This window comes from Schistocerca serialis, chromosome 4, assembly GCF_023864345.2.
Source record: "Schistocerca serialis cubense isolate TAMUIC-IGC-003099 chromosome 4, iqSchSeri2.2, whole genome shotgun sequence".
Taxonomy (NCBI): Eukaryota; Metazoa; Arthropoda; class Insecta; order Orthoptera; family Acrididae; genus Schistocerca; species Schistocerca serialis.
The window spans coordinates 264,272,080-264,287,076 of NC_064641.1; the positions used below are offsets into that span (position 1 = coordinate 264,272,080).

Consider the following 14,997-nt stretch of genomic DNA (forward strand, 5'->3'; position numbering starts at 1 on the left):
TCAGTTTTTCTTCAGTCTTGCTTCCATTATCAACCACAATGTCAGAACTGTCTCTCTGGTGCCTTTGTGTTTCATAAAGCCAGACTTATCATCATCTAACAGATTCTCAAAGTTCTTTTCCCTTCTTCTGCATTTATTATTGTGCATGAATCAGTGGCAGATACAGAAAAATCTCAAGGAGGGGGCACTAAAGATATCTTGAGCTACCTTTACTTTTACCACAATAAAAAATAATCAAGTCACATATAAAGTTTAAGGAAGTGTTATTTAAAGTGATTATATACATGTACAAGACAATGTCATTTTATGGTATAAAAAATTTACAGTTGTGGTTCGCTTCCTTAAATGTGAATTCTCTGCACCTATTCTTCCTGGCAAATTGGTTAATTACATCATCAATAGTACAATCAATATCAGGGTGAGTGTACAACAGAGCTAAGCCATTAAGTTGATGCTCCTTCACTGTTGACCTCAGCTAGGTCTTTGTAAGCCGCTATGTTGAAAAACTTCTTTCTACTGTAGCAATAGATGCAGGTATATGTTAGCCCCGCACGCCTCCCCCCCAATATGTATTCGCCACTGGCGTGAATTGTGAAGCTGAGTGTACAGTGCTTCTCATTTTGGCTCTTATTGTTGCCAGAATTGTTTGGATGATGTCTTCTGAAAGTCTGATGGTACTTTGCCATTCTCATACATTCTATACACCAACGTGAATAATCTTTTGTTGTCACTTCACCCAGTGACTTTAGAAATTCCAATGGAATATTATCTATCTCTTTTGCCTTATTTTATCTTAAATTATCCAAAGTCCTTTTAAATTCGGATTCTAATATTGGATCCCCCATCTCTTCCCTATTGACCCTTGTTTCTTGTTCTCCCAAGCCATCAGAAAGGACCTCCCCTTCATAGAGGTCCTCAATGTACACTCTCCACCTACCCATTCTCTCCTCTGCATTTAACAGTGGAATTCCCATTGCACTCTTAAAGTTACTGCCCCTGCTTTCAATTTCACTGAAGCTTGTTTTGACTTTTATATATACTGAGCCAGTCCTTCAGACAAGCATTTCTTTTCTGTTTATTCACATCTTTCATGCAGCCATTTCATCTTAGCTTCCCTGCACTTTCAATTTATGTCATTTCTAAATGCTTGTATCTCTGTACTTATGAATAATTTCACTGGGTGGGGAAGGGTTGGTTGGATGGGGGGAGGTGGGGGGGGGTAGAGGTGGAGGGACTGTGGATGTGTTGGTGCCTGCCCTGCCCTCTCTTTACCTCATTCCTGTATGCTCCCACTAGCAGCACTTTGCTCTCCCCCACCTCTACCCTGCTATCCCTCCCCCTCCCTGCTTGCTCCAGCCTCCTTCTTCCCCCACCAACCTGTTGCATTTCCCATCATGGGCTGCTCCTCACACTGTGACCTCAGCAGTCAGAGTCTGTGGTCTTGATGTGTGTGAGTTGTGCTTGCATGAGTGTGTGTGTATATATTCTATCTCTGATGAAGGCCTTGTTGGCCAAAAGCTCACTTTCCGACAGTCTTTTTGTTGTGCCTTTCTGTGGCTCAGTATTTCCACTACATGGTGAGTAGCAATTATCATTCTCATTATACTGTTACATTCCATCCTGGATTTTCCATTGTTTGAATTTCACTGAACATTTTTGTATTTAATTCTTCCATTGATCAGTTCCAATATTTCTTCTTGTTTCCCCACAATTACCTTCCTTGTACCTAAGCTTTTCTTTCCTACTTCTGTGATTCCTGTTTTTAGACATATGCATTCCTCTTCATCCAAACTACCTACTGAGCTATTCATTACTGCAACATCTGTAGGCTCAGAGAACTTCAATCGTATCTCTTCATTCCTTAGTTCTACTTAATCCCACTTTTTTGCACATTGATTCTTCCTGACTTGTCTCTTATGCTCAGCCTACTCTTTGTGATAGTAAATTGTGATCTGAGTCTATATCTGCTCCTGGGTATGACTTACAATCCAATATCTGATTTCAAAATCTCTACCTGACCATGATGTTATCTAGCTGAAATATTCCCACATCTTCTAGGCTTTTCCAATAATAACTCTGCCTCTTGTGAGTCTTGAAAAGGGTATTCTCTATTGCTAGCTGAAATTTATTAGAGAACTCAATTAGTCTTTCTTGTCTCTCATTCCTTGTATCAAGTCCATATTCTCCCATAACCCTTTCTTCTATTCCTTCCCCTACCACTGCACTCTAATCCCCCATGACTATTAGATTTTCACCTCTCTTTCCATACTGAATTACCCATTCAGTACCCTCATATACTTTCTCTCTCTCTCTCTTATCTTTTGTTTGCGATGTTGACATGCATACCTCAACTATTTGGTTTGTTGTCAATTCTGATGAAAATAACCCTGTCACTGAACAGTTCACAATAACTGACTCCCCACTACCTTCCCATTCATAATGTTACACCATTTCTGTTGCAGCGTATATTACATTCATCTGACCAGAAATCCTTGTCTTCTTCCCATTTCACTTCACTGACCCCCACTACATCTATACAGAACATTAGCATTTTCATTTTCAGATTTTCTAGCTTCCCCACCATTTTAAAGCTTCCAGCATACCACATTATGTCTTATAAAATGTTACCCTTTCATTGATTATTTGATCTTTTCCTCATTGTCACCTTCTCCTTGGTAGTTCCATCCCAGAAAACCAAATGGAGCACTAGTCCAGAATCTATTGCCAATGGGGAAATCAACATGAAACTTTTTAATTACAGGCCAAATTTCCTGTGGATACACATTATGTGTCTTTATTGCAGTGGTTTCCATTACCTTTTGCTTCCTCATGCCATTGATTATTACTGTTCCTTCCATCTTTTAGGGGCAGTTTCCCACCCCAAGGGCAAGAGAGTGCTGTGACCCTTTATCCACTCTTCCCCTCTCTTTGACAAGACTGTTGGCAGAATGAGGGTGACTTCTTATGCCAGAAGTTTTCAGCTGCAATTGCTGAAGAGTTTTGTTCATAATTTTGGCAGTGGCAGGGTGCAAACCTGGGACTGAGTATGTTTTGTAGTTAAAGATGCTACCCGTAGACAATCATTCTCTAAATTCATTTTCAGAACCCATCTGACGCTAGAGCAAATGGCCAGCTTCCTTATATTATAAGAACAATGGGCCCTTTGGGGTCAAACTGGTACTGTTCCACTAGTGATCTGATGGATAAACTCATAAACCCCATGAGCTATTCTCAGACAATACAGTTGTTTATAAGAGGATTGTAGTGAAATGCAGGAGACCTGTGAAAGATTGAAGAGTGGTGCAGGAATTGGTGGTTGAGCGGTAATATAAAGAAATATAACGTATTGCCTAATGTAGAATGACCACTGATTGTAGGAAAAGCAGATGCCAGGCTGATATTTGTGTCGTTATTTAGCAGCACACAGCACAGTTAATGTCCTATTCCACTTTTCAGTTGGCACCAGAACTGGTGATGTGTTCCTGCCATGTTAGGGAGTGCTCAAAACATCAAAACAGCTGAGTTTGGCACCACTGCAAGGCAAAGAGTGAGCATGAGTGACAGCTGAAGGGAGCCTGGTGTTTGATTGTGAAGCAGCCACACTTTGGAGCCAGCACTAGGGGCCTTGGGCAGCAGTGACAGGGCCACACTCCAAGAGTTGCATTGGTCCGTGGAGAGTGTGCAGTCCAGTGTGGGCTTTATCCTGGAGTGGCTGGCTCCTGTAGTAGTCAATGAGCAGCCACACTGCCTGGCCCAGAACCCCAACATATAAGAAGTGCAAGGCCTGTGTTATGATATGGAAACAAAGAATGACAGTAGTGGCTTGGTAGTGAATTAGAATACAGGAAAATATACCGCAAAAATCTGTATTCTGGCTTTGCAAAATATGAGCATTTCATTTCATTTATGGTTCATGGTTGGGCCTCATAAACTGGTGGTAAAGTGTGCACTTTGTAATGGGACATACTCCTCTAAATTACTTTTCTTTCTAGAAACAGCGATACCAAAAATATTTTCAAATATTGTATAGGTGAACATTATCGCAGATGTTTAACCAAATGAATTTTGTTTGATTTTGTTTATGATGTATTATATTTCAGGCTAAAATGTATAAAAAGAAATTCATTTGTTTCAATCAATATGCACTATCTCTATATACACAGTTAAAATTATTCTTTTTTTAGAAATATTTGAAATTTCAAATTATCTGGCACACTTAAAATTTTGATTATTAACTGCACAATCTAATGCTAATTATTAAATTTATTTCTGGATTCATTAACAAAATAATGATATAAGCTGATGATGATTCTTCTTTTGAAGAAAGTTTGTAAATTCTTTTGTTTTGTAAACTCTTTGGAATATTGTGAGTACCACAGAATGACTGAGGAGTAGTGAGCATGCCTCTGATGGAAACAGACATGTTTTTCATTTTTGCAATAATAATGTAATTTTTGGTTTTATGAAAATGGAGAGTGTGAAGTCAGTGGGATTAAGTCAAAATTGCAGCCTCAAGGATCACCCCTACATGTACTTAGGCCAACAAAAAGAAAATGAAGATAAGTAACAAAAGTTTTTTTATACCTTACACGTCTCAAAGCTTTTACAACTAATGAAGAGACTAAAAATTTACTGGTGATGTGTGGGAGGGCAAGATTTCAATTGTGGGCATCATCCAGGATCAGTTGACTGATAACAAAGTCTTGTCTGTTGCAGAAGAAGGAAGGACAGTGATTTGTGTCAATTTGAATCTCCAGTCACTCCAAGAAAGAAAACAAAGAAATGTTCAACAAAATAGTATCAACAGTGATGAGATATAGGATGCGGCAGTGTTCATAGCGTAACTGGACTTTTGTAGTTCAATGACGTACTGCAGAAATGTGGGCCAGCTCGTGCCGCATTCATGTACTAATGAGCTGCCATTTCAAATGTAACAGTGATATGGAGTGGTGGACTGCACAGCATCATGCCTTTGCTGTTGAAAGTTATTTCAAGAATAATGAATTTGTTATTGCTACTCAGCACCTATTTCGGCAACATTTCAACTTGGGACGTCATGGGAAAGTTCCTGACGGACAGACCACTGTTGAGGTGGGTGCCTGCATTTTGAACAACAGGTTCTGTTTGCAATGGCAAACTGGGAAGAAGTGAAAGAACCGTGCGGACACCAGAAGCTGTGGAAAATGTTCGTGCTGCACTACTGTGTAGCCCAAAAAGATCTGCTTGTCATCATGCACAAACTGTACTTATGTCCGATTGCTCATTCAGGAGAATATTGCACGAAGATCTCCATTTTCACCCATATAAGCTGCAGATTGTTCATGAAATTAAGCCTCATGATTGGGTTTCATGCAAAACATTCTGTTTAACACTCTAAGCGCCAAGCCCGTAAAATTTACGGGCCTGGGATCGCGCGAAAATCACCAAGCCCGTAAAATTTACGGGCCGCTACATTTAATTTCATTCAAAACACTGCAACGTTATTTCTACGGGTTTGGCCAGCGCTATACGTTTTTCAGATGTTTATTAACAAAATGCGTCCATAGATGTCACGGCAGCGCTGTAATTCATGTTAAAACTTATCTTTGCGTTCTCAGTCTGTATATCATTCAGTTGTTTGTCATCATGTTTCGGCGCGGTTTATCAGACGCAGAAATTGCGGATTTGATCAATCATAGCGACACTCTGGATAATGTAGAGAGTGATTCAGACGATTCTGAATGCAATGGTGTGTTTGAAGGTACGTATTTCCGAATTTTCCACGTAATTGTGCAGTACGCACATATCTGTTGAACATGTGTAAACGATGTATGTAGTTACACATAATGTGATATTCTTTTTAGAAGACGAGATTGATGACAGTTTGTCTTCAGATGAAGACGAGAATGATGTTGAAGGTGTTGCTTCAAATCCAGCAGCTGTGCCGTATCCGAAAGACAGTGAGTGGACTGCAGTTGACACCTACCGACCTCTGCCTGTCAACACGACACCCAGGCAGATACTAGTGGATATTGATGAGTCGAGTTCTGTACTGGATTGCAGTAAAGTGTTCCTTACTGACAGTGACGTAAATGAACTCAAGAGACAGACAAATTTGTATGCATCACAGACAATACAGAAGAAAAGAAGAGGAAATAATCTGAAGCCCCATTCAGTTTTGAGTTCGTGGAAGCCAGTGACTATAAGTGAGATGAGGCGTTTCTTGGGTATTATTTTCCACATGTGTGTTTCGAAAAAGCCCAAAATTGCGGACCATTGGAGCACTAATCCTGTTCTTAGTTGTAACTTTTGTCCCCATGTCATGAGCCGTTTGCGTTTCACTCAGATACTGTCATGCTTGCATCTTGTTGACAATTCAAATCAGAAAAAACCAGGCGAAGATGGATTTCATCCACTTTACAAAGTTTTGCCATATTATAATAATTTGAAGGAGCGATGTATCCAGGCATATCGTCCCTCAGAAAAAGTGACAATTGATGAAGGAATTTGCCCATTTCGAGGTCGTGTGAGTTTCCGTGTTTACATGCAAAATAAGCCTCATAAGTATGGACTGAAAGTATATGCTGTTGCTGAAGCCAGTAGTGGCTATGTTGTAAATTTTGAAGTTTATGCTGGTAAGCATATTGTTGACAATTCTTCGTCTGCGGTTATTTTGCGATTGTTGTCTGACAGCAGCTTGCTGAACAAAGGCCACACTGTGTATTTAGATCGATTTTATTCCAGTCCAGAGCTATTTCAGCAACTGGCAGAGAAAGGCACTGGAGCTGTTGGTACTGTGAACAAATCCAGGAAAGGATTGCCTAAAGATTTAGTATCTGCTAAGCTGAAAAAGGGCGAAATGTCTTTTCGGCGTAAAGATAATGTATTGGCAATGAAGTGGAAAGATAAGAGAGATGTGTATACATTGTCTACAAGGCATCAAGCAACATTTGGTACGCATACTAAGAGAAATGGGTCTGTAGTATTGAAACCACTTCAGGTACTTGATTACAACCTCAATAAAATTGGAGTGGATATTGGAGACCAACGCCTGCAGTACAATCCGTTCCAGCACAGAACTGTGAAATGGTGGCGAAAATTATATTTCCATTTGCTGCTTATGGGAGTATCAAATGCATTTTGGCTGTACAATGCAGTGCACAGGAAGAAAATTACAATAACAGACTTTATAACAGTGCTTGCAGTTCAGCTTGTTGAAGACGACACACTTGAATTCATTCCAAGAAATGAAGGAACTGTAGGTCGGCTAACAAAGAGACATTTTTTGCAGCACATACCTGCAACTACTAAGAAGTATGCTGCTCGTGTGTGTCACGTGTGCAGTTCCAGGAGCAAGAAACAGAGTGGCAAGGCTTCTCGCAAAGAGACACGATACGAATGTGAACAGTGTGGCGTTGCACTCTGCCTGGAACCTTGCTTTAAAATTTTCCACACTAAAAAACAATATGATTCTGTGTGAAATTTATATGTAATACTGTATACTATCAGAAACATGTAATGTAGTGCCACAATTTTGGTTAAAAATAAATCACAATTGTATTCCCTTATTCGTATGACTTTTTCTAAATTCTTAAAACATCTAAGTGATTTCTATAACTGTACCTTAAAGCTGTGCATTGTAAAGTAGTTTCTTTCACTCAGAATTAAAGTAGAAATGTGCAGCTTCAAGATGGTACCAAATTTGCCACAATCCAAACAGTAGATTTGATGCAGTAATTTTTTTAATATTGGTAAAATTGCCCGGTTTCTAGGGACGGGTGCATAAAATAGGCCTGGTACAGAGAGTGTTAACCATGTGTGATCTCCTACGCGAAAATCCGTAAATATTGCACACCATCCTGATGTCAGATGAAGCTCATTTTGAGTTATGTAGTTCAGTGAATAAACAGAATATGCATTATTGGAGTGACGTACACCTGTATGAACTGCACATTAAGCCCTTGAACAGTTCTCATGTCACAATGTGGTGTGAAGTTGCTTCCTTTGGGATTATTGGCCCTTACTTCTTTGAGGATGACAGAGGTGTTGCTGTAGCTGTCACCAGTGAATGCTACCTAAAGGTGCTGCAAGACTTCATTCTTCCCAAATTAGGTATGGTCGATGTGGATGTGGAATAATTATGGTTTCAACAAGACAGAGCGACCTCACATACAGCCAAAATTTGCATGGATTTCTTGCGACAGACATCTCCCATTTTGGTGACATTTCCTGAATGTCTCATTCACTTGACCTTTCATGTGCAGACTTTTTACTTTGGGGCTACCTGAAGCAAGAAGTGTTCCAAACACATTGTGCCACCATTCCTGAGTTGAAGGATCACATCAGAACAGCCGTTGGCAATGTCCCAGGGAATATGTTACACCAAGTTATGGAAAGCTTCCAATGTTGCCGAGATGAATGTGTTGTTCAGAAGGGTCATCATTTGACAGGAGTCATATTCAAAAAGTAATCCACACAATGGACAATGACTTACACATTAGTAAATGGCATACCTTTAACTATTAATTGATATAAGAGGTAATAAATAAATTACAGTTACTGCATGATGGTGTGTTTTCAATAAAAAAAAATGGCTCTGAGCATAATGGGACTTAACATCAGAGGTCATCAGTCCCCTAGAACTTAGAACTACTTAAACCTAACTAACCTGAGGACATGATACACATCCATGCCCGAAGTAGGATTTGAACCTGCGACTGTAGCAGCCACGTGGTTCCCAACTGAAGCGCCTAGAACCTCTCGGCCACCACAGCTGGCTGTTTTTAATATCCTACTATGAACGCTGCCACACGCTGTATTATCAACAATGATGGGCCAGATGAATTGAAAGAGGACTTTACAACTACAACGATGGACATCAATAAGAAAAAAGATAAGTACAACTTATAAATATAATATATAAAATATATAAATATAATATATAAAAGCAGTAGGGCCCAGCCAGAACATATTTGAACCAAGAGAAAGTGTAGTCAGCAAAGAAACAATGAAATCCAATATTTTGCAGTTGATTTTGGCAAAATTAGAGGAAATGAAGATGGATAACAATGGGAAATTTAGTGCAGTTAATGATCAGTTAAATGAAATAAAAACAGATAGAATAGTAAATTTAGTGCAATTAATGATCAGTTAACTGAAATAAAAACAGATAACACCAGCAAATTTAGTGCAGTTAACTGAAATAAGGATGGACAGTGATAGTAAGTTTACTTCACTTCAAGGACAATTAAATGACCTAAAAACTGAAAACAATAGTAAAATGGATAGGGTACAATACCAAATAGACCAACTTAGTAATCAGGTTTCAGAGCTAAAAAATGGGATGTCAGATGGATTAAAAAGTGTGAATGAAAGAGTTGATGTCTTAGAAACTAAATTTATTGTTTTTAGAAAATGGGTTAGTTGCTCAATCTGCACAACAGGCAAAGAATGTTAATGACATCAGAGTTGAACAAAAGGCTGTTGCAGAAAAAATGGAACAGAAATTTAGTAGTTTCGATCAAAAAATTTTAAATGTTGAAAACAGTATGCTAACTAATGTAAATGTTCTAGATCAAAAAATTTCAGTAGTTCAGGAAAATTGTATTCACAAAAATCTTTATTGAAACAACGGTATTGCATGGTCCAACATTCCAATCAAAAGTTTTTCATCACATAATTTACATGCAGTAGATTTTCCACACAACTGTAGAGATAGTTTTGTGTCAGGCATGAAAACAATCAAAAAATTAAATTCGTTAAAAGACGTCTTGAAGGTGAAGCTCTGCCTTGGGTAAATCTAAATTTATGTCAGTGGGAAACATATCAAAGTTTCAAAAAAAAATTTTTTTAAATAAATTGTGGTAAGAAGCTGAACAGGGAAGAATTAAAAGTGAATTTTTGAATTGTCATAATTATAGGAATATGGATAGTACTCTGAAAGAAATTTGTAAGAACCAATGTAAGAAATTAACACACCTTGACAAACCATTTGACGAAATGACATTGAATGATGCACTCAAAAGGAGATTACCAGAGAGTGGGATTTAGTGAATGAACCTCACAATTGTCCTGAACAATTTTTATGATATGTTGTCAGGCTGGGTAGAGCAGTAGAAAGAAGCATGTACCATAAAAATCAAAATGATAGAGATGTCTTAGAAATGTAATAACAACAGAAACAGAGATAATGTTAACTTCTATCAGGGTCAAAATGGTAATAGAGACAGAAATTTTGAACATCACCAGAATAAGAATAATGGGGATAACCATGGTCAATTCAATAGAAGAAATAATCACAGAGATAACTATTTGGGAAATGGTAGTCCACCTCAATGAAGGTCCACAGTTTTTGTGCGAGGAAACACAACAAGAACAGGACCCCCAATTTACACTAACATTTAGACAATAATAACAGTATTAATAATGTGGCACAGGTATCTGAAGTTGAACAGAAGGAATATCAGATTTCTCATTTATGTTTTGTTCAAAAGTTTTGGGATACTATGTTTAATTATAGTGATGTAGGTGCTAATCACTCACCAGAATATGAGAGTAATGAGAATTTTGATATAGTGTGTACTAATGATTTCTCCTCTTAGTCAGAAAACAGCCTGTGGTTATCACATTATGCTGGTCTGTAATAACACACTTTAAACATCGTAAATGCATTTATTAGACATGAAGCAAGAAGAATAAAGCTTGGCAGTACACCAGTTGAGCGCCGAGAGAGACAGAGAACGAAACAGTTCAAAGAGGTCAGAGAGAAAGATAGGATGATAGATACTAGAGACACCACTACCCCCTCCCCCTCCCCCTCCCCAGCAGTGCAGAGCACGGCGGAGGGAAGCCTCATCACTCGAAATTGTAATCCTCATGCCAGCATGGCAGTTGTAGGCAGTAGCTGGCATGAGAAGTAGGCGTGTCAGAAACTGCACTGCAAGAGTCCCGTGTGGCCAACTGCTGTGTATGCAGAGAGGCATCAGTCGAGGGCAGGTCAGCAGTGTTGGGAGGTGGGGCGGCAGTGATGGAAGGCAGATTGGAAGCATAAGAAGACAGGTCAGAGAGTGACCACACTGGTTTCAGGCAATTAACAGACACGGTCTGTGGTCGTCCATGTAGATGAATTACGAACATGTTCACACCTCAACATAACACTCTGTGAGGCCATGAATAAGGTGGTTGCAAGGCTGCGCACATGGAGTCATTGCACAGCATCACAAATTCACAAGATGCAAGGTCCTTGTGGACAAACACAGGCAGGGTGGAATGAGGGCGAGGCAGGGGGTGCAGAGGCGTGTGACATGTGCACAAACCCATTCAACCAAAGGCAGAATGTCCATAGTATTGGCTGACTGTGAGTCCTACACTAACTCTGCTGGAAGGAGGAGGGGCTCACCATATAAAATCTCAGCGAGCAAGGCATTCAAGTCTTCTTCATGTGCTGAGTGGATGGCCAGCAGGACCCAAGTGAGGGCCTTGGACCATAAGCCACCGTGGTACATAAGTGCGGCCTTGAGGGCGTGGCACCACCGTTTGACCAGGCCATTCGCCTGTAGATGGTAGGCCATGGTGTGGAACTTAGCAACACTACAGAGTTTTCACAGCTGTGCAAAGATGACAGTTTCGAACAGTAATCACTTGTCAGTTGTGAGGCAAAGAGGACAACCGAATCGTGTGACCCATGAGAATATGTAAGAATGGGCGATGGTTATTGACCATGATGATGATGAGAGGGCTGCCTCAACCCAGCAAGTTACATGGTCGATGACTGATAAGATGTATCTGTACCCCTCGGAAGGGGTGAGGGGGGCCAAGGTACACATGCACGGATCCAAGTGCGACAGTCATGCTTAACGCCAGCCCAGATGAAGTGCTTAGTAACCAGCCTCATCGTGGCCCACATTCCTGGGTGGGCCAAGCTGTGAAAAGCAGTAAAGACCCTGCATTGCAGAGTGGTAGGGACCAGGGGGTGGGGAGTACCCATAGAGATATCACAAAGGACCGGGATCATCGACCCGTGTAGAATGTGGTGTTGGACAGAGAGCGATGACTCGTTGTCCAAAATTAATCATGTATATCATCATCTTCAGCATGAAGTTGGGCAGTCTCTTCCAAGTTCAATGGTGCAGTTAGCACACAGATGCAGGATGGGTAGTCTGCCATAGCATTCTCCATGCTGCAGATATAGCCTGTGTCAGAAGAGTGCTGACAGATGTAGTCCATATGACAGATATGCCCCAGCAGAAGGTCCTTAGCTGGATTACAAATAGCGTCCATGAGAGGCTTGTGATCTAAGTAGATCGTGAAAGGTTGCCCCTTGAGGTCAGTACGTTTAATCACCTCGTACACAGCGAGAAGCTCACATTCGAAGGCTGACCATTTACACTGGCTCTTTGTTAGATTCTTGGAAAAGAAGCAGAGCAGTTGGGTAGAGTCGGTGGTGTGCTGTTGTAAAATAGTGCCCACAGCTGAGTCACTGACAACAGTCATGATCGAAACATGTGCCTCAGAGTCAGGGTAGGCGAGTTAATGGCTTTGACGAGGGCAGTTTTAAGGTTACCAAATGCATCGAGCATGGGTTTGCTCCAGTCCAACTTCCATTTTCCCATGGTGTTTTTGCTGGAGAGGGCGTCGACGAGGGCCAATTGGATGGAGGCAGCCTGGAGAATATAGTGGCAGTAAAAGTTTGCCATACTCAGAAAATGATGGAGCTGAGCTTAATCTTCAGGAAGAGGAAAATCAAGTATTGTTTCGACATGAGAACTCGTTGATCAGAGGCCATCGGCAGAGACAGTATGACCAAGGAACGTATCAGACGTGGAACAGAGTTGAGATTTATCATGCTTGATCACCACACCATTGGCAGCGAGGGCCGAACGAACTGCAGAGGAGGAAAATATCTGTATATCATCTAAGCAAGCGTAAGCAGAGGTAGCAAAATGGAAAAAATTAATCTCTGCCACATCTGCACAGTATTTTTCAATCTGTAAGACATGTAACAATATTCAAATAGGCCAAAGGGTGTGATGATGGCCATCTTCGGAATAATCGGAGGATGCATAGGGGTTTGATGGTATGCCTTGGAACTATCTAAAACAAAGAAAAACTTAGAATCATGTAGTAATTGCATGATATCCTGGATATGAGGAATGGGGTAGTTATTGATAATGGTGCGAGCATTAAGGGACCTGTAGTCCCTGCTCATGTGTAAAGTGCCGTCCTGTTTAGGAACAAGGTGAATAGGTGAAGTTGAGTTGATATCGGAGGGGCAGAGCATGCCTGAAGCTGACAGATCCTGAACGATCTCCCTGGTGCACAGAGGTTTGGAAGCGTTAAGGCACCTGGCCTTATAACGTACAGGTGGGCCATCTGCGGTGTGAATCCTGTGACAAGTGCCATTTCTAATGGCTGATACTCGTGAAGGGAGGTTGGCAAGGGAACGTCAGTTCACTCACCTTGCTGAATTGGGGCAGTGTATGCGGTGCATTGGTTGAAGTTGGCAACGGAAGACATGGTACTGGAGCAGAGCATGGAGTTGTGTCTTGTATATTCATCTGTGGCGGTGAAAAAACGACAGCAGGCAGAGGAATGCTCAACACAGGAGCAGATTGGTGAGAAGATGCAGTAGACACATGCGCTGGGTTGCCTTGTTGTGGTTCTGCAGATAAGCGACGTATCATATGCCATGCATGTGACAATTCAGCAGAAACGGAGGTGATGTGGTTGCATAATGCATCGTTTTTGGTGTGGAGTTTGTCGATTTGTGTGTGCACGGTGTCGACAAGACAGCAAGTGCAAGATGACAAGTCAGTGGTGCAAAGGTGCGAGTGGTGCGGCGTCGGACCTTAGGTGCCGTGAAGGAACGTGGCAGGATGTGGTGCCTACTTGCCAGAATTGTTTGAGTAGGCACAAGGTACATGGTAGTTGGCCAGTTGTGTGTGGCGTCCCCATAAGTAGCATGGTACCAGCACAGCAGGTAGGCTGGGAAGCAATGCAGTGTGGAGAGCGAGGGGGCTGCAGCTGGCTGCGTCGGGGCTGGTAGCCACTCGGGCTGCTGCTCGGGCCAGATCGGCAGCTGTTGGGAACCAGCTGGCAGTACCTCCTGTAGGCTGCTAGGTGGCAACACCTGACTGGCAACTGAGGCGCTGAGGCGAGCACACTAGCCCCTGCCGGCAGGGCGCAAAACCAGAGGTACATTCATGCCAACTGAGGGTGATGGAGATGTCCTTCGTGACAGGTGGTGTCAGTGACAAATGATAGTGTAAGTCTGATCTGACATGTGTAAACGAACCTCTAGTGGGTCAGCAACGTGAGGCAGTAGTTGAAGTTGCAATTCAGAAGATATTTTGTACATCCACCACGTCCAAAGACTGGTGTCAGGTAATGTTTGATTGTCGATTAATGCACGTAGGTGCCAATAAGCTGTGAAGGGGTGTGGTCATCGAGGTGCTCTTTGTGAGTAAATTGATGGATAGCCTCCACTGGAGAGCAGGGAAGTTGCTCAGCAAGCAGTGCATTTGCCGGAAAGTATTTGGGCGGGGCAGGCAGTGAGAGAAGCAAGTCGCTGATGAGGTCCGTATGAGTGTGGAGGTGGCTCACCAGGCAGACAAAATGGGCACCATCATTTGAAATGCCGTGAATGTCTGTAGGTGAACTAAGTCTTTGGGTTATCTTTTTGCAAAGCAGGTAGCTTGGGAAACCTGCCGGGTAACACATGTTGAGGCAGCACTTGCAGACAGAGATCTGTGCGAGCAGGGCAGGACACCTATGACAATGGAAGTGCAGTAGCAGTAAATGGTGTGTCACCTGAGGTCTGGGGGGGGGGGGGGGGGAGGGGGGGCAGCCGCATGCAGCACATGGTGTGGAGTGTGCAGGTGCAAAAGAAGTTGGCACAGTGTGTCCAAACTGCAGGCCCAATGAAGAAAATGGTGTGGGTGTAACGACTGGTGCCGTTACGCCAAATGGATGGAAGGCAGTCGTGGCACAACCATAGTGCAACAGTCGCTGGCCAAAACG

The 14,997-nt window shown here is 41.8% G+C and overlaps 1 protein-coding gene across 1 annotated transcript; it reads left to right on the top strand.

Moving 5' to 3' along the window:
* The first annotated feature begins 5,806 nt into the window (after window positions 1-5,806).
* Window positions 5,807-7,459, top strand: LOC126474387 (piggyBac transposable element-derived protein 4-like). Its single transcript, XM_050101854.1, has one exon. The coding sequence runs from the start codon at window positions 5,807-5,809 to the stop codon at window positions 7,457-7,459; it is 1,653 nt and encodes a 550-aa protein (XP_049957811.1).
* Window positions 7,460-14,997: the final 7,538 nt, after the last annotated feature.